Source organism: Oncorhynchus mykiss, chromosome 25 (assembly GCF_013265735.2).
Source record: "Oncorhynchus mykiss isolate Arlee chromosome 25, USDA_OmykA_1.1, whole genome shotgun sequence".
NCBI lineage: Eukaryota > Metazoa > Chordata > Actinopteri > Salmoniformes > Salmonidae > Oncorhynchus > Oncorhynchus mykiss.
In genome coordinates this window covers 27105688-27132030 of record NC_048589.1, presented here as the reverse complement: position 1 = coordinate 27132030, position 26343 = coordinate 27105688, and the positions used below count along the sequence as shown (strand labels likewise).

The window sequence follows — 26343 nt, the reverse complement described above, 5'->3', positions numbered from 1 at the left end:
AAACAGTTAAACTGTCATCATGTTTTTAAACTGTGTTTTGTCTGTTAACTGCTACCGAGCAAAAAGACGTTCTGGTCTGGGTGCATTTAAAGTGCTGCCTGCTGCCTGCAGCCTCAAAGACTATCAACTGCTTTTGACCGGACAGAAGAAACAACGATAGCACTGAGGAGTAGACTTTTGTTATTAAAAATGGCTTTGTTTTGTAGCTGCTGAAGGTTTTTAACTCTTGTACATTTTTCTAAAGGAGAACGCTAATGGTATTTGCTTCAATAGTTTGTATTAATTGTTAATTTTAATGGAACTGGTTGGGTTGCCTTAAGCTCTGTGACCCAACGTCACCCTTAGTCATCTCACTACTGTATTACTGTAGCTAAGTCGTTCCACCAAAAGACTGCCTTTTGCATCCCTTTGATATTTTAAGTAAAAAATGATGCACCAATATTGCATTTTAGAAGCCTGTTATATTCAATGAAGTGCCCTTTAATATAGACCACATGGAGAATTCAATAAATCTGATTTTTTTAAAATAAAATGAATAGAATTCTGCATTTTGACATTTCCTTCCGTACAGCCTTTGTGACGTCCAGGAAGATTTTAACCCCCCTAACCCCAACATTTCTCCAAGTTTTCACCATCATTGTAAAGCCCTCGTTATTTTGTTACATTGACAAAGCCATTTCTTAAGATGATTATTTATTGCATGTGATTAGTGATTCATTTGAAGCTTTAAAATAAACCTTTTTTAAGGTCAACCCCGTTATGTAAACTGAACTCCCGTTTTAATATGGTAAAACTATTCCTTTTAAAATATTTTCTTCAAAATAAACATTGAACATCTAATAGTCAAATCATAGTATAAAAGCAGGTGCTTCTACTTTTTTTCACAATTATTTTGTGTTTTGTGGTGGAAAACTGAGTGGGTCGAGCATAGCACATCAACCGTGTTACCCATAGATAGACAGGCTAGAAATGTTGAATGGTGAATCTTGCATTCAATGGCCCCTCCCTGTTTCACACAAGGTTCCATTTCCCCAGTCACAAAGGGACTTGAGGCTGATTTTGGCTGAAATCTTCAACCCTGTTACGGTCAACCCTGTTACGGTCAACCCTGTTACGGTCAACCCTGTTACGGTCAACCCTGTTATTTTATTTGTCACTTAATAGGCACTTACTATAGTCGTTTTTTATTTAACCTCTTGAGATGGGAAAACGTGTTTTTTATTAAGTTTAACATGTGCTCTTTATGACAGACTAAGTTACTCACTAAGTTACACTTCTCAAAAGGCACCAAATTGGTGGAACGACTTAGGTATTGTAGCGAGGTGTCCTTGACTTGGACAGTACCTTTGTTTTCCTTAACCTTTCAGCCTCCATAGTGCTAATGTAACCCTTTATGATATCACATATCACAGCTGAGTTGATATGTCAACATCAAGGTTACAAAGCTACACAACACTAAAATAACATGCAATCTAACCACAATGGCCAAGAGGATAGTCTATTTCCATGGTTCATGGAACAACTTGATATAGTGAATGTGCGTATTGAATATAGTGTATATGACTCTTGTTGACCTAGTATTTAATCTAAGAACGTGCACAAAAGGAATGTGAAATCGATTTCACACTTCCTCACTCACCACCCTTTCGCTCTCTCCCTCTCTTTCTGTCTCTCTCGGTCTCTGTCTGTCTCACTCCTCCTTTTGTCTTTCTCTCTCCTCTCTCTCTTTCACCCCTCTCTCAACCTTTCTCCTGCTTTATTTCTCCTCTCCTTTCCCACTCTCCTCCTTCTGCCTTGTTCTCTCTCTCATCCAGGTGGTGTACCTGACTAAGTTTGCAGTGTTCCGTGACTCGTTCTACTACACTCTGTCTGTGTTGGCATTGATTGCAGTGAGTAGCTGATCATCTCATCTCTAGTCTACTTTACATAATGAGGCCATTCAGACTGATAGAGCCCCCAGTGGCTGTTAAACCTTAATTTACTGTCTAACTGTCTAGCCCACTGGGCTAATAGAGGGTTGTGGGAAAGAGATGGTCAAGCAGCTGCTTGTGTGTGTGTGTGTGTGTGCGTGTGTGTGTGTGTGTGTGTGTGTGTGTGTGTGTGTGTGTGTGTGTGTGTGTGTGTGTGTGTGTGTGTGTGTGTGTGTGTGTTTCTGGGACTCTCTGTAATATAAAAAGAACTGGGTCCATATATATGTTTCAAGCATCTCAGAGTAGGAGTACTGATCTAGGATCAGGTCCAATCTGCCCATGTAATCCTATTCGTTGTGATCTTCAAGGCAAAACTGATCCTAAGTCAGCACACCTACTCTGAGAAACTTGATACATACAACCCCTGTATGGTATTGTAGAAGACACTGCATACCGTTTCATACTTTACATAATGAGATCATTCAGACAGAGAGCCCCTAGTGGCTGTTTAACCTTAATTTCCTGTCTACTCCACTGGGTTCATAGAGAGATAGAGGCCCAGTGGGCTGATAGACAATCATCATGAGATTAAGAGAGTAGGACAGAGAGAGAGATCTCACAGAGACTTCAGAAACTCACTGCATACTATGACATTGCTTTTATAGTAAACAGTGTACAGGAAATGTTGCTTTCTCACAGCATCTGTCTGACAGTAAATAGACACACTTGATGCATCGCGACTTTCAAGTTTTTCTGAGTTAGAAAAAGAGTTGATGCTCTTCTCCCTAAAAGTATGTACTGTTTAATGAATTATTTGTTTTATTAAATGTTTTCCCTCTTTCATTTTGTCAGTTCATCTATGATGAGAAGATAGTGTGGTGAGTACCCCGCTGTGTGTTTACCTTGTGTCTCAGCAGAGGGTGCATGTGTGTGTGTGAGTGCGCGCACCTGCAGACATGTGACTCTAGTCTGTCTGTCTCTGCAGGTGGGAGAGCTTAGTGCTGGTAGTGATGTACTTTGGGTACATTCTGATCATGAAGTGAGTTCCACTGGGACCTGTTCCTTCCTGCCTCAAAGACACACACACACACACACACACAGACACAGACACACACACACACACACACACACACAGAGTAGAGCACCTGAGCGCACGCAACAAATAGTAAAATCCACTTATATACTCATACTTTGCACACACTAAGTTACATAAACTCTCAACTGAATATGTAAAACCTTTTCTCTTTTCTCACATCAGATTTAACACCAGCATCCAGAACTATTTCTCTGGGAAGGAAGACAAGAGCTTGGCCAACAGTAACACGGTGATCAGCAGTGAACTGGAGGATGGTAATGCTTGTTATGACAGTTACATATGGGATGATCTGTCCAAGCCGTTACTCTCTCCAGGTAAAGGTAACCAGACAGGCTTTATGGTCACCTCTCAGCCAACCCTCTGGCACTCTGACTGGCCTTCTATCAAAACAACTACTCTACTGTATCTGGTTGCTCTAGTAAACCTAGAAACTACTTTCAGGCCCTACTCTTGACTCTTCCTATCTGGTTTAACATTGTCAACAGTCCTCTCCACTTTGGCTTGATGTCGTTCGTACCCCTTTGTAAACTCTTAGATCTGATCCTTCAAACAGCGTTACAGACATATCTTTTCTATAACAATTTTAGACTTCCACCGACTTTCACTGTGTCTTTAACCGAGTGACTCTGAGAGCTCTCCTCTCCTGTCTGGTCAAGTAGAACCAAGCTAACCTCCCTGCTGCCATGTGGCAGCCCTGTCGCTACTGTGTAGAAGCCTGTCTGTTTAGCCTTACTAAACCTACCTGCCTGCCGTGACCTGGCCAGTCAGATGTGAGATGTATTGCTGTGCTGTGCTATGCTGTGCCCTGTCTCGCCCTCTTCTGCTGTGTCAAGTACAGTCCATTATTCCAGAGTCACAACATGTGCATGCATCTGTAAGGGTGTGTGTTGGTGCATGTGTGTGTGGAGACATTTATATGTGTGCGTGACTGTGTGTATGGTATGTGTGTGTGCCTGTGCGTGCTTGAGTCTGTATGAGTGTGTGTGTATATGTCACACACACTCACACACACACACACACACACTGAAGGTTTTAGTCTGCCTCACTCTGATGGCCGATGTGATCTCATCTGACAGTGTCTTCAGGGGGCCTTCAATGGGCCTTGAACTGGGTCCAGTGGGGCCCACTCTGCTGTCACATAAACACTTTAATTACACCTCCTGACATACTGTATCCTCTGGTTGTTTCAAGTTTTCAAGTTTTAATGCCACGTGCACAATTACAGTGAAATGCCTTTCTTGCAATCTCCAAACCCAACAATGCTGTAATCAATATCAATGTAGCACCAGAAATAACATACGGTAGAACAAAAACACAGGAAATAAAAATAAGAAGTAAGAAGAACACGAGAAAGTAACTAGCTGGTGTGTGTGTGTGTGTGTGTCTGTGTGTGTGTGTGTGTGTGTGTGTGTGTGTGTGTGTGTGTGTGTGTGACAGGGAGTCTGCTGGTCTGGCATGTGAGTGTATTTGGCACGTCTGTCTGGCATCCTTGAAAAAGGCATGTCTTTGTGGTTGTATACAGTACTGTAAGAGTAGAACAGCATGTCATCTTCTTCGTCTTGGTTGGTGTGTACAGTTAGTCCTACTTGATGCGTCTGACTGTGCTCTGTATCTCACCATCTCTGTGTATCTCCAGTGAAGCCCACTAAGATGTACAGTCGTAGCTCTGTGGTGATGGTAGATGAGATTATCAACTCCAGCCCTCCTAACTACCGTTTCCCCGATGCCGGCCTGCGCATCATGATCACCAACCACTTTGGCCCCAAGACACGCCTCCGCATGGCTAGCCGCCTCATCATCAATGAGGTGGGTGAGGTCACTGGGGTCGGGGGTCCGTCAGGCTTATCGGAGAGGAGCTCAGTTAAAGTGATTTACTTAGAAGTTAAGAAAGCTCGGCTAGTTCAGTTATTTTTCTAGTGTAAATCAAATCAAATTGTATTGGTCACATATATGTTTTTAGCAGATGTTATTGCGGGTGTAGCGAAATGCTTGTGTTTCTATCTCTAACAGTGCAGTAATATCTAACAAGTACTATCTAACAATTTCACAACAATACACACACATATAAAGTAAAGGAATGGAATTAAGAATATATAAATATTTGGATGAGCAATGTCAGAGCGGCATAGACTAAGATACAGTAGAACAGAATAGAATACAGTATATACACTGCTCAAACAAAAAAAAGGGAACACTTAAACAACACAATGTAACTCCAAGTCAATCACACTTCTGTGAAAACAAACTGTCCACTTAGGAAGCAACACTGATTGACAATACATTTCACATGCTGTTGTGCAAATGGAATAGACAACAGATGGAAATTATAGGCAATTAGCAAGACACCCCCAATAAAGGAATGGTTCTGCAGGTGGTAACCACAGACCACTTCTCAGTTCCTATGCTTCCTGGCTGATGTTTTGGTCACTTTTGAATGCTGGCGGTGCGTTCACTCTAGTGGTAGCATGAGACGGAGTCTACAACCCACACAAGTGGCTCAGGTAGTGCAGCTCATCCAGGATGGCACATCAATGCGAGCTGTGTCAAGAAGGTTTGCTGTGTCTGTCAGCGTAGTGTCCAGAGCATGGAGGCGCTACCAGGAGACAGGCCAGTACATCAGGAGACTTGGAGAAGGCCGTAGGAGGGCAACAACCCAGCAGCAGGACCGCTACCTCCGCCTTTGTGCAAGGAGGAGCAGGAGGAGCACTGCCAGAGCCCTGCAAAATGACCTCCAGCAGGCCACAAATGTGCATGTGTCTGCTCAAATGGTCAGAAACAGACTCCACGAGGGTGGTATGAGGGCCCGACGTCCACAGGTGGGGGTTGTGCTTACAGCCCAACACCGTGCAGGACGTTTGGCATTTGCCAGAGAACACCAAGATTGGCAAATTCGACACTGGCGCCCTGTGCTCTTCACAGATGAAAGCAGGTTCACACTGAGCACATGTGACAGACGTGACAGTCTGGAGACGCCGTGGATGACCGGTTTGGCGGTGGGTCAGTCATGGTGTGGGGTGGCATTTCTTTGGGGGGCCGCACAGCCCTCCATGTGCTCGCCAGAGGTAGCCTGACTGCCATTAGGTAACGAGATGAGATCCTCAGACCCCTTGTGAGACCATATGCTGGTGCGGTTGGCCCTGGGTTCCTCCTAATGCAAGACAATGTTAGACCTCATGTGGCTGGAGTGTGTCAGCAGTTCCTGCAAGAGGAAGGCATTGATGCTATGGACTGGCCCGCCCGTTCCCCAGACCTGAATCCAATTGAGCACATCTGGGACATCATGTCTTGCTCCATCCACCAATGCCACGTTGCACCACAGACTGTCCAGGAGTTGGCAGATGCTTTAGTCCAGGTCTGGGAGGAGATCCCTCAGGAGACCATCTGCCACCGCATCAGGAACATGCCCAGGCGTTGTAGGAAGGTCATACAGGCACATGGAGGCCACACACACTACTGAGCCTCATTTTGACTTGTTTTAATAAGGACATTACATCAAAGTTGGATCAGCCTGTAGTGTGGTTTTCCACTTTAAATTTGAGTGTGACTTCAAATCCAGACCTCCATGGGTTGATACATTTGATTTCCATTGATCATTTTTGTGTGATTTTGTTGTCAGCACATTAAACTATGTAAAGAAAAAAGTATTTATTAAGAATGTTTCATTCATTCAGATCTAGGATGTGTTATTTTAGTGTTCCCTTTATTTTTTTGAGCAGTGTACTTATGAGATGAGAAATGCGAAATATGTTAACATTATTAAAGTGACTAGTGTTCCATTATTATTAAAGTGGCCAGTGATTTCAAGTCTATGAATATAGGGCAGCTGCCTCTAATGTGCTAGTGATGGTGTAATGGTTTTCCTCCTCTTCATCTGAAGAGGAGGTGTAGCAAAGATCGGACCAAGATGTGGCGTGGTAAGTGTCCATGGATGTTGATTTAAAAACATAAACTGAACACTCAACGACTACAAAACAATAAACGTGAACCAGTACCGTACGAAACAGTACCGTGTGGCGAACAAACACAGACATGGAAACAATCACCCACAAAACAACAGTGAAACCCAGGCTACCTAAGTATGATTCTCAATCAGAGACAACTAATGACACCTGCCTCTGATTGAGAACCATACTAAGCCGAACACAGGAAACCAACCTAGAAACACAAAGCATAGAATGCCCACCCAACTCACGTCCTGACCAACTAAAACAAACAAATAACAGAAGAACTAGGGTCAGAACGTGACAGTAACCCCCCCCCCCCCAGTGATGTGTTGGGCAGACCCGACCACACCACCCTCTGGAGAGCCATGCGGTTACGGGCGGTGCAGTTGCCGACAGGGCCTTCTTCACTACACTGTCTGTGTGGGTGGACCATTTCAGTTTGTCAGTAATGTGTATGCTGAGGAACTTGGAGCTTTCCACTTTCTCCACTGCGGTCCCGTTGATGTGGATAGGTGGGTGCTCCCTCTGCTGTTTCCTGAAGTCCACGATCAGCTCCTTTGTTTTGTTGATGTTGAGAGGTTACTTTCCTGGCACCACACTCCCAGGGCCCTCACCTTACCGGTAGTAAGCTAGGTCTACTGGAGAAAAGTACATTGTAGGACGATTTACTATTGCAGAAAGCTAGGAGAGGAGTACAGCTTCATTGATAATTAGCCGGTGGACTGCATGATATAATCATACTTGGCACATCATATCTAGTAGAACCAGAACTGTGTTGGTGAAAAATATCCTGGGGGATATTCAGAAAACTTTACTAGCTCATAAAGTAACTGTTTAGAGAGGGGAAACACATACATACATACAGATGTTGAATGTGTGTGTGTGTGTGTGTGTGTGTGTGTGTGTGTGTGTGTGTGTGTGTGAGCAGCAACAGAGGTTGGTGCAGGCATCTAACGGTGTGGACAACGTGACCATGGTGATCACGGATGGTAAACCTGAGACCTTGGAGAACGGCACTGTACCAGAGGAAAAGACTGTTGAGGAAAAGGAGGGAGAATCCCTGAATTCACCCTTCAGCGTCCCTGGTGTGTGGGAGTGTGTGTGTGGTGTGGGAGTGTGTGTGTGTGTGCATGTATGTGTGTTATATCTTCAATGACATTGGCTGGTAAACCAATAAGCTACTTTTACACACTTTCACACCTTACTGAAACTGAACACTTTTCACCTCCTCAGTGTACTCCATTGGTTGCAATGAAGCTGATCTGCTGTTCCTTGTTCCCTCCACCAGGGGGCTGCAGGGAGACAGTGAAGTGGCTGATCTCCTGGCCCATCCTGCTGCTACTCTACTTCACTGTGCCAAACTGTGCCAAGCCTCGCTGGGAACGCTTCTTCATGCTCTCCTTCTTCCTCTCCACCGTGTGGATCGCCGTCTTCTCCTACTTCATGGTCTGGATGGTGAGACACGTTGGACATTCTTTAGAACGTACATGTCACTGTCGTTTTGTGTTCCAAACCAGAGTTGAAAATGTTTGATCTTTATACAAATGATCAGTGATGAGACTTCCTGATAACCAATCAGGTAGGGAATCTCTCTCTTCTAGTCGCTAGCTAGCTCTGACACAGTGCTAGATATAGGCTACCAACCAAGGTGCAGGTTGTTTGGAAGATTTCTGTTTAATCCGTTAAATGTGTCTGTGTGCAGGTCACCATAATTGGCTACACTCTGGGCATCCCTGATGTGATTATGGGAATCACCTTCCTGGCAGCAGGCACCAGTGTCCCCGACTGTATTGCTAGCCTGATCGTTGCTCGACAAGGTACATCCCTGCACTCTTTTTTTCCGTATCTCTTCAAAATCTTCAAAAAAATTGTACCAGTGTACAGTATACTGTATAGTCTGTACATAACTTTCCATATCTTTATGTCTATCCCTCTCTAGGTCTTGGAGATATGGCGGTTTCCAACACCATTGGTAGTAATGTCTTTGATATCTTGGTGGGACTGGGGCTCCCCTGGGCGATACAGACCATGGCTGTGGACTATGGTTCTGAGGTAAACAAACTCGGTCTTTACACTGTTTTCCCCTCAATGGGCCTATGTTACTACTGCTTATCAATACTTCATGCCTCTTGATCTAAAATTATTTCTTTCTCTCTCTAGGTGATGATCAATAGCAGAGGGCTGGTCTACTCTGTGGTGCTTCTTCTGGGCTCTGTGTTTCTGACAGTGAGTTAAAGGAGACGTCTCTCTCGCTCTCTTCGCTCTCTCTCTCTAACAGTCTGTCCCTCTGTGTCTTGCAGGTTCTGGGGATCCATGTGAATCATTGGAAGTTGGACCTGAAGCTGGGTGTGTACGTACTGGTGATGTACGTCATCTTCCTGTGTTTCTCCATCATGATCGAATACAACGTGTTCACCTTCGTCAATCTGCCAATGTGTCTGGAGCAGCTGTAGGACGGCCTACACCACCAGACAGGTGTCCCTGCTGAATTATAGACTCACATAGCCCTCTGAATCTAAACTTAGCCACTAACTACTCAATCATTTCTATCCTGAAATCCCCCCCCCCCCACACACACACTCCTTTTAACACCCCTTTTTCATTCCAGATGTAAATGTCTGCCCTTTCTATATCCCTTTTCCATTCCTTCACTATCTATCAATAATATAGAGAGGTAGGCTAGTGGTTAGAGTGGTGGACTAGTAACCGGAAGGTTGCAAGTTCAAATCCCCGAGCTGACAAGGTACAAATCTGCCGTTCTGCCCCTGAGCAGGCAGTTAACCCACTGTTCCTAGGCTGTCATTGAAAATAAGAATTTGTTCTTAACTGACTTGCCTAGTTAAAAAAAGATACATACATTCATTCACAATATCTTCAGTTCCCCAAACACTCTCCCTACATGTTTTTCTGCTGTTTTTTTTTTTTTTTTTTTTTTTTTTTTTTGCTGTCAATGAGAAGAGGAGATACCAACAGAACCGTATGGATTCTCCTTACTAACCCAGAGGAACCGAAGGCTACTCTTTGTCTTTCCCTCCAGAACCCAACTCACCGTCCAAAGGAGAGATACACAGCTCACGTCTACACAGAACCCATCTGGCTGAAACCCTCCTAGTCTTCACAACATAACCCAGGACCACCATTACACTTCCTATACTTCCGTCCTCCTCTGTTTGTATCTCATCCGGTCTCAGAAATATTTTTGGGGTCAGGCAGCTCACCGGCCTCCATCCCTACTAAAGAAAAGGACCCAAGCATTTATGAATTCTTTATTTATTGCCATTTTGATTTATTCTATTATCTTCTTCCTTTGGAAGTAAAACAAACATTTCATGAACATACTGCACTTTAGATGTTGCGTGTGAAAAGAAGTAGAGTATATATATGACATAATATATTATATTTTTCAGTGTTGCACTTCCTTTGTGTGGTTCAATAAGGAGAGAGAGGGGGAGGCAGCATGTGCCAAATCCTATCTCTCTTTCGCTGGCAGGAAGAGGGGAGTCCAGGGGAGAACCTGTCATTCTTCTGTTTCTGGACACTCCAACTGCAAGAAACTGCTGACCAAGACATCGATACGCCGTTTCCTGTGTTTGAGTGTGAGTGAAAGTAGGTGAGACATTGCAAGGAAGGGAGGAGAGTCTCCTCTATTAGTATTCAGCACCACTGTGGAGAGGAGAACACATCTTGGAAGTCTATGCCCCATTGGTGCTTGGTGGATGCTGATTTAATGGTGGATGCTGATGATGGGGATCTGTGCTTCACAATGGAACACTTCTTTGTGTTTGTGTTGTGTGTTTGTTTATATGTAAATACGACCTGTCATGCACAAGCTGAGGTTCTCTCGGTTCGAACCCAGTGCTACCTTAATTCTGCCAGTCGGGGAAGGAGGGGCAAGTGGGATGCAGTTCCTGTGTAGATATTTTAAACTGCTTCTGTCTTTCCCCTACCCTGCTCCAAATCCTTCTCTTCCTCCTCCTCACTTCTTTTTCTCCTCCTGGCTCTCTCTCATTGTGATTTTGTCTTCTCTAAATGCACAATGGGACATTTATTTACTTCTCCTGCGGAGCAGAAGCTTAGCGTGATGGGATCACTACCCTGTCCGTCCGTCAACCTCCAAATATTGGCAGCTACGAGTTGAGTTGCCCTCCACCCATCTGACTGACCTTGTTAAGGGTCGTGTTCATCAGGGCACACAATGGAAAACACCTTAAACCGAAAAAGTGTTTCTTATTGTTTCAGTCCGTTTGGTACCTAATGAACACAACCCAATTCAGGGGTCACTATGGGAGCAGAGGGTGGCATCTGTGTCAGTGTCAGTCATGACTGGGTGTTTCAGTGTTGAAAGGTTCTGTCACTGTTGTCTGTGTTAAAAGGCAGACGTTGGATGGAGTGTGTGGTATATACACTCAGTGACTAGTTTATTAGGTACACCAATGGTTAGCTCCTACGCACAGTGAGTCACTTGGCCATGGCTTGCTATATAAAACAGGCAGACAGGCATCGGGGCATTCAGTTACTGTTCGATTGAACGTTAAAAATGGTCATAACTAGTGACCTAAGCGACTTTGAGCATGGTTTGATTGTCGGTGTCAAGTGCACCGGTTCTGGTATCTCAGAAACGACCAGCCTCCTGGGCTTTTCACGCACGACAGTCTAGTGTTTACCGAGAGTGGTGTGACAAACAAAAAACATCCAGTCAGCATCAGTCCTGTGGGCAAAAACAGCTCGTTGATGAGAAGTTGAAGGAGAATGGCAAGAATCGTGCAAGCTAACAGGTGGGCCACAAACAGGCAAATAACGGCGCAGTTCAACAGTGGTGTGCAGAACGGCATCTCGAATCACACAACTCTTTGGTCCTTGTCACGGATGGGCTATTGCAGAGACGACCTCACTGGGTTCTACTCTTATCAGCTAAAAACAAGAAGTGGCTCCAGTGGGCACGCGATCACCAACACTGGACAACTGAGGAGTGGAAAAACATCACCTGGTCTGACAAATCCCGGCTCCTGTTGCATCATTCTGTTGGCAGAGTCAGGATTGGATATAAGAAGCAGGAGTCCATGGACTCATCCTGCCTGGTGTCAGCGGTACAGGCTGGTGGAGGTGGTGTAATGGTGTGGGGAATGTTTTCCTGGCACACGTTAGGTCCCTTGATACCAATTGAGCAATGTTTCCATCCCCTGAAGAATTGAGGCTGTTCTGGAGGCAAAGGTTGTCCGACCCAGTACTAGATGAGTATAACTAATAAACTAGCCACTGAGTGTATTATATAAACACATGTATGCAATCTCAATTAAAAGAGGACCAGTTAAGGGTGGTACAGTATATTATGCATTTGAGAATTTATTGAAGCTGCTGAAAGCATTTATACTATACAAGTACATGAACTTATGCACACACATGTATGCATGCACAAAACACACACACACACACACTTGTCAAATGTTTACTCCCCATGCCCAAAGTACACATACACAAACTTTTCAAACAGGCACAGGCAATCTCATAAACACACACACAAAATACATTTTCTTGTCTCAGTGGTAGTAGCTGGTGCATTGTTAAATGTTAAGTGATGATCTGATCTGACAGGAGGGTAATGTCAGTGTTGAACGAAAGCCAGATGAATGTTGCTACGGTCTGTTTATTATGGTCTGAGTTATGATGTCACCTACACCTTAGGTGCATGGTAAATAAACAAACAAACAAAGGGCAGGCTCTAGTACTGGTCTGGGTCATGTTCATTACAGCACGCAATGGAAAACATTTTGCAATAGAAACTAAAATAATAATTTCTTATTGGACAAGAACAGATAGTCCCCTCCATGTTTCAGTCCATTTCTTAAATGTGGTGCCTAATGAACACGACCCTGGTGTGTTAAAGGCAGGCGGTATAAGACAATGGTGCCCTGCCTGTGCCCTGGATATTTGTCCATCCTCTTACAGTCTCATTGATGTCTTGTGTTTTACTCTGTACTGTATATTCTTATTGTAACCGGGATAGAAGCCTCTACTCCTGTATTTTTTGTGCAATTCTTAACTCCAAGAAACAAAAAAACATTTTGAAAATTGGTCTTGGAAAAGTGGCCATATGTTTTCAAATCTCACTTAATTTATTCCATCCCTAAAGCATTCTACTCATGTCATGAAAATAATATAATTTTGTGACATGGGTTTTAGTTGTTGTTATCACATATGAACTAAGGGATATGTGCATTTTTTGTAATCGTAACAATACATTTTGAAATAAATGGATGAGCAGATCTAAGTTTAAATAATTTGTCACCAGGTGGGGCTGAGGGTCTCCTGTAGGGTCATATCCATGTTGTCAGTAAACAAACAATGCACTGATGTTTATCATAGCTCTATAAGGAGTACCATATCTCACTAAATACCCACTTCTGTTGGTGAAAACCTTTGTCAAATAGAAACTTTGAGAGGAAGTCACCATTAAACTTGACTGCACTGTATGGCATGCATGAACACAACACGCACACACACACCTACTTTGGCTCTGATGTTATACACACAATTGTGAGAGACTCTTAAGTGAATGTTCCCTGGTTCACTGTGAGTGAAGGGTCGTAAGGTAATTCATCAAAATTGATAAAAGGTAGACTATAGAGTTATTACAAAAACAACTTAAATTTAAGACATTGGTGTTTAACTTGAATGTATTTGTCTTGCTATAAATGGATATATCCAACCAATGCATTTTACTGTAAAGCAATATTCATCAAAGGATTTCAAAATATTTATGTATATTGTTAAATGAATCATGATTATCTACGAGATGGATGAGCTGGATGACACATTAAATAATACTGTTGATAAATGCCTACTGTTCTCTTTAAAATAGCTTTCTTTGATCCTACAATGTGTACTTATACTGAACAAAAATATAAATGCAACATGTAAAGTGTTGGTCCAAAGTTTCATTTGCTGAAATAAAAGATCCCAGAAATGTTCCATACACACAAAATGCTTATTTCTCTCAAATTCTGTGCACACATGTTTTTCCATCCCTGTTATTAAGCACTTCTCCTTTACCAAGATAATCCATCCACCTGATAGGTGTGGCATATCAAGAAGCTGATTAAATAGCATGATCATTACACAGGTGCACCTTGCCACAGGTGTCTCAAGTTGAGTGAGCATGCAATTGGCATGCTGACTGCAGGGAATGTCCACCAGAGCTATTGCCAGAGATTTGAATGTTCATTCTCTACCATAACCCGACCTCCAACGTCGTTTTCGAAAATTAGGCTGTACGTCCAACCACACCAGCCCAGGACCTCTGGCTTCGTCTTAGACCAGGCACCTGGACAGCTGATGAAACCGAGGAGTATTTCTGTCTGTAATAAAGCACTTTTGTGGGGAAAAGCTCCTTCTGATTGGCTGGCCTGGCTCCCAACTGGGTGGGCCTATGCCCTTCCAGGCCCATCCATTGCTGCGCACCTTCCCAGTCATGTGAAATACATAGATTAGGGCCTAATGAATTTATTTCAATTGACTGGTTTCCTTACATGAACTGTAACTCAGTAAAATCGTTGCATTTATATTTTTGTTTAGTATATCTTATGGATGATGGATGGGATAAGTTAAAAATGCACTATGCATTAATCGCTCTGCCATTTCCTGGTTGCTAAAATTCTAATAGTTCGCCTAATTTCAGTTTATGTGGCAAAACAAGCAAGTAGAGTGTACAGTCATTGTAATATCTAAATATATTTTACATAACGAAAAATAACGTAGCCATTTGAAGCTGGTGCACAAAACCAAAAGTAAAAGACTAAATAAGTAAACTTAAGAAGGGAAGCATATAAAAGACGCACATTGAACTGATCTCCCTCTACTTAAACTTGCTTTCAATGAAAATTACAGATCTATTACTCACTCTTCAGTTTTGTTATGGAATTGGGTACACTGAGATTTCGGATCCAGTATTGCCTAGATTCTCGCGAGAAGAAAACCCAAACATGAAAACACCCAAGGTCAGTAGTCGTCACTATTTACCAGTCACCCCGCCTATTTCTACACTTTCTCTTCTTAAAATGTGATTTTAAACCTAACGACACTGCTAACCTTATGCCTTACCATAACCTTAAATTAATACCAACAAATATTTTTTGTTTATTTTAGGAATCTTTACGATTTTGACTTTGTGGCTGTGTTATCTAGTGGAAATGAAGTGCACGGACTGAGCGGAAGTATTGCCATTTGCAAGATTATTATTATTTTTTCTTCCAAATTCGTTTATGGGAATATTCATTAGCTACTACTAAAAACATTCATACCATGCATTCAGAGCGGTTTATATCAGAAATTGTTTGCTTTGCGCTTTCCACTTCCTTTCACCATGCACAGTGAAAAATCGACAAGAAGCTTATATGTTTTCTTATCATGTGCTACCATTATTCGTAAACATAAATTGTATGGTATACATAGGTTATACATGTATCATGTTAAAGAGGACGCATGCGTATGCCTCCCACTTTGCACTTACATAATAAACTCAAACCTCTTTGTATAATTATTACAACACTTTTCAGCCAAATTTGAATAGCATTAGCTAGCCACTCGGATGTCACAGTTTTGAAATGATTGATTACCCCCAAAGAAAGTATTTTAGATGCATTTTGAATAGGCCTGTGTGCTTTTTGCCTACCTCTCATTTCAGGTTTAAGCATGTTTCAGGCGTGGCAAGGTATAAGGTCACTCACCAACTCAATTCAACGGTATCCAGTGCAAAGACTAGTGTGTGTAAAGGCCACCACCATTAGACCGTGCTCAGGTAAGACATCCAAGTAACACCACTTCCACTTTCATCGAGTTTAATATGTTGATCACCAGAATCGATCTAATCCAATCAATAGAAAAACAGACAATAGACATGTATCTTTTCAGCAAATGTCAGTTTTCTATTTAGAGACCCAGGTCAATCATTATTTTAGGAAGTTGATTCCATCACCTGGCTGTATGTGAATATGTAACCCATTACCTAATTCCAGCTACAGTAGTATCTCTCAGTAGTATGTCTCACATTGACTCAGTATATAAATCTGTCTGGCCAGTGTCACTACAGTAGCCTGATATCAAACCTCATCCATTCTAAGGCTAAGCATTTGGAGGAGGCGTTTGGTCAATGAGATTAGCCTACATCTGACACCCATTGACAAAATAACCAATATAGCACACCCTCTAGTAGACAGCAGTGAGGTGAGAGGCAACAGTAGCTGAGCCAGGTCAGTAGAGATGTCTAAGTGTCAGTCTGTTATGAGTTCTAGTGCGCTAAGGGCTCTGATCCGTAAGAAAAACCATGGCATAGAGAACACTTCTGGACTTGCTGCAGGTAGGTATGACATATAGCATATTTTAAACTGGGTGGTTCGAGCCCTGAATGCAGATTGGCTGACAGCCGTGGTATATCAGACAGTATACCACGGGTATGACAAAACATTTATTTTTACTTCTCTAAGTACGTTGGTAACCAGTTTATAATAGAAATCAGGTATATCGGGAGTTTGTGGTTTATGGCTAATATACCACGGCTAAGGGCTGTATCCAGGCACTCTGCGTTGCGTCCTTTTCATCATCAACATCTGATTGACAGGCTACCAGCAGGCTAATGTGGTGATCCTCCATAAGAGCCTAGCAGATGACTTCGAGGCATTCTGCCATGCCAACCCCAGCCCCCTGCCCCTGCTGTACAGGAGTCAGCCTGGGGAGTGGGGCTGTCCACCTCTCGCTGCAGACGCAGACATCAGGTACTGACTGAAACAAAATCCGACAACCATTACAATACAAATGCAACCAAATAACATGGACACTACATAATACATGATACCAACAAACACATCACACAATAAGCCTACAGAGACTGCACTATCTTGAATGGGTTATATTTAACGTTATTATGGGGGGTATTCCTGAATCTAGGGAGGCAGTCATGTGATGCTAACTCTAGAGAGTTGTGACTTTGATGGTCATTTTTATGTCTTGAAGCAATCCCTTGACTACCCATGTGAGGTTATTTTATGTGTTCAGAATATAGCAGTTCAGGCCGGGCAAAGTCTACTCTGAGTGGCCATGTAGATTTAACGCTTGAGGATAATCTCTCTCTTGTATTCATGTAATTATTTCCAGGACATGACCCTGCGTTTATGGCACATTTCATAACTGAGACATTTACCCATTCATCTTCCCCCATTGTTTTCCAACCTTTCACACTGCAGTAAAGCTAGTGTTGTTGTTTGTGTGTGCAGAGACTTTCAATAAAAACAGGCAGCGTTGTGTGAATGTAGGCTCTAGTCCATGTTCTCAGGAAAGGGAACCGTGCCAGAGTATTTTCCACTGAGTTTCCACTTCCTATTCACTAGACAATGCGAGTTCTGTTTGATCAACAGTAAATAGCATTCAAACAGCTTCTCCAGTCTATTCCTAGCTCTCTTGCTGCATCTGTCTGTCTGTTTGCCTGTCTGTCTCTCTGTGTCTGTCTGTCAAGGACCCAAAGTTGCTTTACAATGATAGAACAAAAACAATCAGTAGTACAATATCAAAAGCATTTCTATACATCTACTTTTCTACAGAGTGGACTGTCCCCAGTACTGTGTGTTTAAGGATGGCCTGCTGGTATCCAGAGTGTCCAGCCTGATGTCCTACAGCGGTCAGCTCCAGGACATGGTCAGCTTCTACCTGGGCTGTAGCTTCAGCTTTGAGAGGACACTGCAGAAGGCCGGAGTCCCTGTCCGAAATGTGGAGCAGAACTGTAATGTCAGCATGTTCAGGGTGAGACTGGGAAGGAGGGTTTCTGCTAGGTAGAAATCTGGAGCGACTCACTGTGCCAACAGAACAGAATATAGTGATTTTCCACCAAGAAGGACATTCTTTTTCACAGGCTCCTAATTACCATATTTCTGATTTGGAAAGAAACATATGCATAGTTCAAGAGACAAGACATACAATATACACAATGAGTAAAGCACATCATTTAGGCCTGTTTTTTAATACACTGTCCCCTCTGCAGACATCTCTCCAGTGTAGAGGAGTGGGTCAGTTCCAGTGCCCTATGGTGGTGACTATGAGACCGGTACCTGAGGAGAAGCTGGACCTTGTGGCCCAGATCACTCACCTGACCCCTCTGGCCCATGGAGGACCCATCCACATCGGGGACCCAGGTACACAACTGCAGATGAATCCTTTGTTTGTAGAAAACCAAAAGGCCTTTTCTAGCAATTTACATCCTGTCTGAGTCTGCAACATCTCATCACAGCTGTGCTGGGGATCCAGGACGTATCCAGGCCGGAGTATGGGGACCCGGTGGCCCTTGGCCCAGGAGATGTACCTGCGTTCTGGGCCTGTGGGGTCACTGGTGTGGAGGCTGTCCAGAGTTGCAGTGAGTGGCTGTCTGGTTGTAATATTTCTTACTGCACAACTGGCTAACAAGACACATATGGTGTTGTTTTCCCATTGACAAAGTATTCTTCTTCCTCCTCAGAGCCCCCACTGGCATTCACCCACTCTCCAGGCTGCATGTTCCTCACTGATCGACAGGACTCATCCGTCTTTGCGTCCACATCCACCCCTGAGCCTGACCAATGCCCTCTGACTTTCTCCATCTCCCAGCAGCCTTTGCACTTCAGTGTGGCGTCCAAGGCTGTAGTCCAGAGCATACGAGACCTGGAGAAGATCATTGGCGAGGACCCAGGGGAGAGAGGTATCCGTGCATTGTTTGTCCAGGATGAGTTGCTGAGGTCTTGCCTGTCCCTCTCCCACTCTTCATCTGTGCTCATCACTACGGGGTTCCCCACCCACTACACACACAACCCCCCTGAGGAGACAGACGGGCCCCCCGGAGCCATCGCCATAGCAGCCACCCTCCAGGCCCTCCAGAAGGAGGTTGCTATAGTGACGGATCACCGTGCCCTGGAGATGAATCAGAGGATTATGGAGGATGCAGTAAAGAAAGGTACATGATTTGGCATATGTGTACGTGTGCCCTAGTCCTGACTCTATACAGAATTATGTCAGTTTAGCTCCATATGTTTGGCTGCCCTCTAACCTGTTTGTGTTTCTAGGTGTGATAAAGACAGCCGTACCACTGCTCAGTTACCAAGGCAACAGCCCAGACTCAGCACTGTACTTCCTGTGTCATAACGGAGACCATAAAAAGCCCAGGTGATGACCTCAGCTTTCAACACGCACACCTTTCACTCCATCCTATTCACATGGGTCAATTTAGTATTTTGTCTGTTATGCTCAGGTTTGACCACTTGGTGGCAATAGAGCGCAGTGGCAGAGCATCTGATGGGAACTACTACAATATGAGAGGAGTGAACATCAAACACCTGGTGGACCCTATAGATGATCTATTCACCACAGCCAGCACCATCCCTGGCATCAGCACCACAGGTTGGTACAGATACTATGGAGTTTGGTATTCAGGTAGGCTACTGAAAGGTCCACCCGCTATGCACACAGATCTGTAGGATAATATGCATGTCTCAATACAGACTTAAGTAAGTGTGTGTGTGTGTGTGTGTGTGTGTGTGTGTGTGTAAATAGGGATAGGAGATGGCGGGAACGAGCTGGGCATGGGCAAGGTGAAGGAGGCAGTGAGAGAACACATGCCCAATGGGAGCCTGATAGCCTGTGACGTGGCTGCTGACTTTGCCATCACTGCAGGTTGGGAATTAATTATGTATTCATTTAGACTTTATTTATTTACGTTTCAAATTGCCTTTAGCGACCATCCTTCCAGGATTATTTACTATATTATATTAAGGGTTGGGTATGTTACTTTCTAAATGTAATTTGTTACTCTCCTACCCTGATTATATAATTAGATACTGCGTTTAGATTTACAATGAGCAGATTGGAGCTCATTCTCCAGTGCTTTCTGCAGGCAGAAGGATGGTTGTCTCAGGTTTGATCAAGGGTTGTGTATTATGAACTGCATTCCATATAGTCAGGCTGTGTGCTACTGCAGGACAGTTTCACCACCACAGACATGCTCACTGAAACAGTCAGACACGCTCTCACCAACATCCTCTCACCATGAATCAGAGGTCAGAGCAGAAGTAGTTTCTTGCGTCAGCTGACCAGAGGAGAAGAGAAACTGTCCGGTTCACCTCAGAATACACACACACACACACTGAAACAGTCAGACGCTCTCACCTCAACATCCTCTCACCATGAATCATCGGTCAGAGCAGAAGTAGTTTCTTGCTTCAGCTGACCAGAGGAGAAGAAAAAGTGTCCGGCTCACCTCAGACAACACACACACACAACAATAGAGTATTCACAGAGCATTCGGTGAGTAAGATTTCCAATTAATACTTTACACACACAACACTTAAACTTGATATAGTGCCCAACTTATTATGTTGAGAAGTTTACACTCGCAGACAAGAGAGACAACCCACTGGGCAAAAACTGATTGAATCAACATTGTTTCAACATCCGTGCCAGCAGCATACCACCCTTCTGAAGCTAAGCAGGGTTGGTCCTGGTCAGTCCCTGGATGGGAGACCAGATGCTGCTGGAAGTGGTGTTGGAGGGTCTAAAAAAATTGCCAATGACTCAGGACAGTGATTGGGGACATTGCCCTGTGTAGGGTGCCATCTTTAGGATGCGATGTTAAACGGGTGTCCTGACTCTCTGGTCAATAAATATCCCATGGTACTTATTGTAAGAATAGGGTTGTTGACCCGGGTGTCTTGGCTAAATTCCCAATCTGACCTTCATGGCCACCTAATCATCCCCAGCTTACAATTGGCTCATTCATCCCTCCTCTCCCCTGTAACTATTCCCCAGGTTGTTGCTATAAATGAGAACGTGTTCTCAGTCAACTTACCTGGTAAAATAAGGGTTAAATAAATGTGGTGTTGAATCAATGTGAAAAACTGCTTGGATTTGTAGAAAGTCAACAACGTAAGGGCATTTAGTATTTTTTTCACCCAACTTTTAACGACAATCCAATGACATGAAATTGTTTGTTGATTTCACGTTGAAATCACCAAATGTAAATGAAAAACTAGACGTTGAACTGACATCTGCACCCAGTGTATAACCATTTGTGTTTATCATAAAAAAAATCATTAGATCATGAGACAGCATTATTAAGAGGGTGTATGAGGGAGACTGAGAAAAATGGAAGTTGTAAAACTGTTTTGAATCTCATCCTGTTCTTCGTCTCTACCTGTCTCTGGGTTGTAGGAGTGTCTAACTGGGGAGGCTACGGCATGGCCTGTGCTCTATACATCCTCAGTCTCTGTCCCATCCACCAGCGGTACCTCCACAAAGGCCTGGGCCAGCCTCACCCACCTACCCAGGACCAGCACCAGGCCTGGGCTGCTAGCCTGCCCTCTGTAGCCAAGGTACGGTAGTTCCTAGATCACACTGTACAACTTAAGAACAATACATTTGACAACAACGTAAGGGCAACGTAACGGTTGTGATACAAATGATAATGTTGAGTTTGTCTGCACAAAAATGCTTACACCACCGCTGTATCAAAAGCGTTTTACATCAGTTGAACTGGGCCAGGGATGTAGACAAGGTAGGAATGTCCAGGCCCGGCTCTAGGCCAAACTAATTCTATGTCTATATGTCTCTAGGTATATCTATGCTTCATTACATGCAGATCGTAGGCATGGGGTCAGAGCAGAGGCCCTCCACTGTTACAGTGAGATCATTATAGTGAGGTGCAGATAGAGTCCCTAGAGAAAGGCCGGGCCGCCACATTCTGGACATTTTTGTATGCGTGGTGAACTCCCAGACCACTTCAGAACCCCAGCAAAGCCAATGTGTCATTAACCTATACATCTGTATACATCTCACAACGCTGGGCATCTGTTCCTAAACCTATTGAAAATAAGCAGTGTTTTAAATTAAAAGGTTGGCTTGCAAAAGTATATGCCCTATCTATAGCAAAATGTGGCAATCTGTGCTGGCCCCTAGCCATAGATAAAGCATATACTTTTGCAAGCCAACCTTTTCATTTAAAACACTGCTTATTTTCAATAGGTTTAGGAACAGATACCCAGTGTTGTGAGATTTATACAGCACTTGACACAGATGTTTAACTCAACTAACTCACAACTAGCATTTAAGCCATCTCATAATATTCTTTACATTACAGCATCTGTATTACAGTACTTGGGAAGTGATGGTTAAACAGTGCATGAGCAGGTTGCAGTGAGACGAGCACTGTAATTCAGACCCCTTGACTTTTTCCACATTTTGTTACGTTACAGTCTAATTCTAACATTGATTAAATAAAACCTCTCATCAATCTACACACAATACCCAATAATGACAAAGTGAAAACAGGTTTTTAGATTTGGTTTTGCAAATGTATTAAAAAAAATAAAAAAAAATACCTTATTTACATAAGTATTCAGACCCTTTGCTATGAGACTCTAAATTGAGCTCAGGTGCATTCTGTTTCCATTGATCATCCTTGAGATGTTTCTACAAGTTGATTGGAGTCCATCTGTGGTAAATTCAATTGATTGGACATGTGGAAAGGAACACACCTATCTATATAAGGTCCCATAGTTGACAGTGCATGTCAGAGCAAAAACCAAGACATGAGGTCAAAGGAATTGTCTGTAGAGCTCCGAGACAGGATTGTGTCCTGGCACAGATCAGGGGAAAGGTACCAAAACATTCTGGAAGAAGTTTGGAAACACCAAGCCTCTTACTAGAGCTAGCTGCCCAGCCAAACTGAGCAATTGGAGAAGGGCCTTGGTCAGGGAGGTGACCAAGAACCCAATGGTTACTCTGACAGAGCTCTAGAGTTCAACTGTGGAGTTGGGAGAACCTTACAGAAGGACAAACAACTCTGCAACACTCCACCAATCAGGCCTTTATGGTAGAGTGGCCAGACGGAAGCCACTCCTCCAGTAAAAGGCACATGGCAGCCTGCTTGGAGTTTGCCAAATGGCACCTAAAGGACTCTCAGACCATGAGAAACAAGATTCTCTGGTCTGATGAAACCAAGATTGAACTCCTAGGCCTGAATGCCAAGCGTCACATCTGGAAGAAACCAGGCACCACTCATCACCTGGCCAATACTATCCCTACGGTGAAGCGTGTGGTGGCAGCATCATGCTGTGGGAATGTTTTTCAGTGGCAGGGACTGGGAGAATAGGATCAAGGGAAAGATTAACGGAGCAAAGTACAGAGAGATCTTTGATGAAATCTTGCTCTCAGGACCTCAGACTGGGGCAAAGGTTCACCTTACAACAACAGGACAACGACCCTAAGCACACAGCCAAGACAAAGCAGGAATGGCTTCGGGACAAGTCTCTTAATGTCCTTGAGTGGCCCAGCCAGAGACCGGACATGAACCCGATCAAACATCTCTGGAGAGACCTGAAAATAGCTGTGCAGTGACGTTCCCCATCCAACCTGACAGGGCTAGAGAGAATCTGCAGAGAAGAATGGGAGAAACTCCCCAAATACAGGTGTACCAAGCTTGTAGTGTCATACCAAAGAATACTCGAGGCTGTAATCGCTGCCAAAAGGTGCTTCAACAAAGTACTGAGTAAAGGGTCTGATTACTTATGTAAATGTTTTATCAGTTTATTTTAAATACATTTGCAAAAATGTCTATAACCTGTTTTTGCCTTGTCATTGGGGTATTGTGTGTCATTTTTTTATTTATTCAACCTTTATTTAACTAGGCAAGTCAGTTAAGAACAATTTCATATTTCAAATGACGGCCTACACCGACCAATGCTGGGCCAATTGTGCACCGCCCTATGGGACTCCCAATCACGGAACCAGGGTGTCTGTAGTGACGCCTCTAGCACTGAGATGCAGTGCTTTAGACCACTGCGCCACTTGGGAGCCCAGATTGAGATATTAAAAAAAACGTAACAATATGTGAGAAAAGTCAAGGGGTCTGAATACATTCCGAATGCACTGTAGGTCAGTGTTTCCTCCAGATCCCCAGTCATTATTTATAGTTACATCAGGTGTGGTAGTGTTGCAATTAAACATAAATGTGGACTTGATGGGGGTCCAGAGGACCAGTTTGAGAAACAGTCTGCTGTATTTAAACCTGTGTCATCGGTCTCTGTTTGCCATGCCACAGGAGGAGGAGATGCTGTCCATCCTGGTACAACATGGTGTCCGCAGCGGAAAGACAGGAACCCTGGGCATGGAGGTGGACGGCCTGACCTTTCACCCCACACACTCTGACCTCATCATAAAGCTCAGGGACCGCACCTCACAGAGAAAGTGAAACTACACCTTACAAACTACCACCTATGCAAAGTAGTGAACACACCACCAATCCACGCAGAGTAGTGAAAATAGCATGCCGTTGCTGTCATTCGCATCCCCTCCTCCTCCCTATCCACCACACCACCTCCCCCAACGATTGGAGATGGTCTTTGGTCTGTGACCAGGGGGAAGCACCACCCGAGCCAAAAGCTACTACACTGCAAAACCCTACACTATCTCACATCATTAATCATCTGATTGCATGGAACCTGATCACGATATTACAGTACATGGCAGTCTTCCTAAAGGCTTGAGTTTGATGCTGTCATGTTTGGATCAAACCAAGAAATGAGGTGTGGAGTTGGAGGAGTTGTGAATTGCCTGCAGCTGTATATTTAATTGCTCCCGAACGTTTATTACGAACTTCATAAATTAATAACTTTTATCCTTTTTTAGCTCAGTCGGTAGAGCATGGCGCTTGTACTGCCAGGGTAGGGGGTTCGATTCCCGGGCCCACCCATACATAAAATGTATGTATGCATTGGATAAAAGTGTCTGCTATGTTGCATATAATATTACAAGCTAAAGCCTGATATCAGACAACGCCATAAACCAAGTTGATTTTATAGCTTTGTGATCTTAATTCTATTATAAACAAGGCACTAGATTAGAACTATATACAACTGTTTTTTGTGATATAGACCATGAATACCACAATTCCCAACCTCTCAAATATCTTGTGTTGTAAAGTGTTGTTTTTTTTTGTTAGTAAAATCATCGTGTTGATTAGTAGGACCAAATTAATATAACCAAATAGAGAATCAGTCACGCACGCACAATGGACAGACACGCACGCACAGATCCGAAGGCAGACTGCTCTCAGGGACAGTTGACTGCCTTTGTGGCACACTGCCAACTGTGCTATTCTACTAACACTTCGTCTCCAGCTTCCATATAAAAGTCAGAGGGGTCTATGTGTTTTACACACCAGAAATACTGACTTGGTAACTTTTTGTCTTCCTTAGCTATGAGTTGGTGAGCAAAACACTTGCTAAGAGCAGAGTACCACTGAAACCTGTGTTCTAAAAACCCTCTGTAATTATTCAGAGATATTGTTTAAAGTTACTCAACACACACTGTCTTACTAATATTAATGGTGTTAATGACATTTGTATTCAAAATCAGTCACTTGTGATTATTTTAATACACTACATAAACTGTTACATCATGCAATACTAATTTGAAAAGTAATCAAACTGCTGTTATCTGATTAGACGCAGAGATTCCACTGAAACATGATTTCATCTACTATCAGTGCCAGTGTGAGCCATGCTAGGGGCCACCCTCCCTAAATATCCCACCTTCTCTCCCTTACTTCCTCCCTCCGCAGCCAAGGTCACTCACAGATCTGTCTAAAACAACCTTTCACACACACATCTTACCGTCAACACTGTTTGACAAACACATGGTATGGTTTCAGGCAATCCTGCAAAGACTGAAGACATATTGAATTCTCCTGCCAAATAATTAAATCCAACATTATGCTCCTACTCTTGCTTCTAGTCCTTATGTCACACAGTTTGTTTATCTATGGTTTTCTTATCTAACATGGATATAATAGAAAGCAATGATATTAGGTTTGACCTTTCCAAATGAAGCCCTTTCCTTCTAGGTTCAGCCAAAGTAAAGTTAGTGTCGTCCAAGGAGGCTTCTGTTGCTAGGTTAATAAACAAAACAGGGCTTTTTCTTTGCTAGCGACTGGTTACACCTGAGAATGTTTAGCATTACTCAATGATGGAATTAATGAGTTGCTTACTTGATAAAATAAATGTTAAAATGCAGAACTGAACTGTTATCTGTGGAGCTCTGGTTCAGCCCAACAAAAACAGGACGCTGACAATTAGTGTCAATTCAACTCTAGTCCCACTGAGCCGTGTGTGTGTGTATGCACGGTTCTGCTTCAAGTGTGTTTGGAGTTTGATGCATTAGTTGTGTTTGAGTGTGTAGTTCTATTTGGAATCTAATTCCAACTGCCAAGGCAAAGTTAACCAACTGGGTGTTTCTGGGACGACTCCTTCACAGGTGAGAGAGATGGTCGACGTGATAGAGGAATGGCTGTAGTTGCATCTGCCTCAAACTCCTACACGGTGGCAAAAGT

At 43.4% G+C, this 26343-nt stretch overlaps 2 protein-coding genes across 11 annotated transcripts in view; both read left to right on the top strand.

Annotated features, from left to right (window-relative positions):
- Nucleotides 1-13918, top strand: part of LOC110505724 (sodium/potassium/calcium exchanger 4) — a 48921-nt gene extending 35003 nt beyond the window's left edge. The window contains exons 7-18 of one of the 3 annotated variants that reach the window (XR_005039563.1): nucleotides 1815-1889; nucleotides 2763-2788; nucleotides 2896-2949; nucleotides 3169-3326; nucleotides 4643-4812; nucleotides 7879-8035; nucleotides 8239-8405; nucleotides 8653-8767; nucleotides 8890-9002; nucleotides 9111-9176; nucleotides 9251-13505; nucleotides 13540-13918. Coding sequence is in view for 2 of the 3 variants with exons in the window: in XM_021585123.2 (XP_021440798.2) it covers nucleotides 1815-1889; nucleotides 2763-2788; nucleotides 2896-2949; nucleotides 3169-3326; nucleotides 4643-4812; nucleotides 7879-8035; nucleotides 8239-8405; nucleotides 8653-8767; nucleotides 8890-9002; nucleotides 9111-9176; nucleotides 9251-9403 (1254 nt within the window). In the remaining variant the exon portion in view is untranslated. Of the gene's footprint in view, nucleotides 1-1814; nucleotides 1890-2762; nucleotides 2789-2895; nucleotides 2950-3168; nucleotides 3327-4642; nucleotides 4813-7878; nucleotides 8036-8238; nucleotides 8406-8652; nucleotides 8768-8889; nucleotides 9003-9110; nucleotides 9177-9250 lie in introns of all 3 variants that reach the window. The other 2 variants (XM_021585123.2, XM_021585124.2) reach the window with 2 other exon arrangements.
- A 905-nt stretch (nucleotides 13919-14823) lies between these two features.
- Nucleotides 14824-26029, top strand: dglucy (D-glutamate cyclase). 8 transcript variants are annotated; one of them, XM_036962867.1, is made up of 13 exons: nucleotides 14925-14944; nucleotides 15093-15160; nucleotides 15631-15744; nucleotides 16564-16717; nucleotides 17540-17738; nucleotides 17977-18127; nucleotides 18223-18345; nucleotides 18448-18918; nucleotides 19028-19127; nucleotides 19213-19361; nucleotides 19515-19634; nucleotides 21168-21328; nucleotides 24055-26029. In XM_036962867.1, exons 3-13 carry the CDS (start codon nucleotides 15639-15641, stop codon nucleotides 24202-24204), a joined length of 1884 nt encoding a protein of 627 aa, XP_036818762.1. In that variant the 5' UTR covers nucleotides 14925-14944; nucleotides 15093-15160; nucleotides 15631-15638; the 3' UTR covers nucleotides 24205-26029. The 8 variants fall into 8 exon arrangements, with proteins under 8 accessions (XP_021440793.2, XP_036818762.1, XP_021440795.2 ...); XM_021585118.2 differs by lacking the exon at nucleotides 15093-15160 and having other exon boundaries at nucleotides 14824-14944; XM_021585120.2 differs by lacking the exons at nucleotides 14925-14944; nucleotides 15093-15160 and adding an exon at nucleotides 14983-15006.
- Nucleotides 26030-26343: the final 314 nt, after the last annotated feature.

Coding starts and splice junctions, on each gene's coding strand:
- dglucy (XM_021585118.2), top strand. CDS start 15,639: ATGTTTCAGGCGTGGCAAGGTATAAGGTCACTCACCAACTCAATTCAA. Junction 15,745..16,563: donor CACCATTAGACCGTGCTCAG/GTAAGACATCCA, acceptor TCTGATTGACAG/GCTACCAGCAGGCTAATGTG. Junction 16,718..17,539: donor GCTGCAGACGCAGACATCAG/GTACTGACTGAA, acceptor ACTTTTCTACAG/AGTGGACTGTCCCCAGTACT.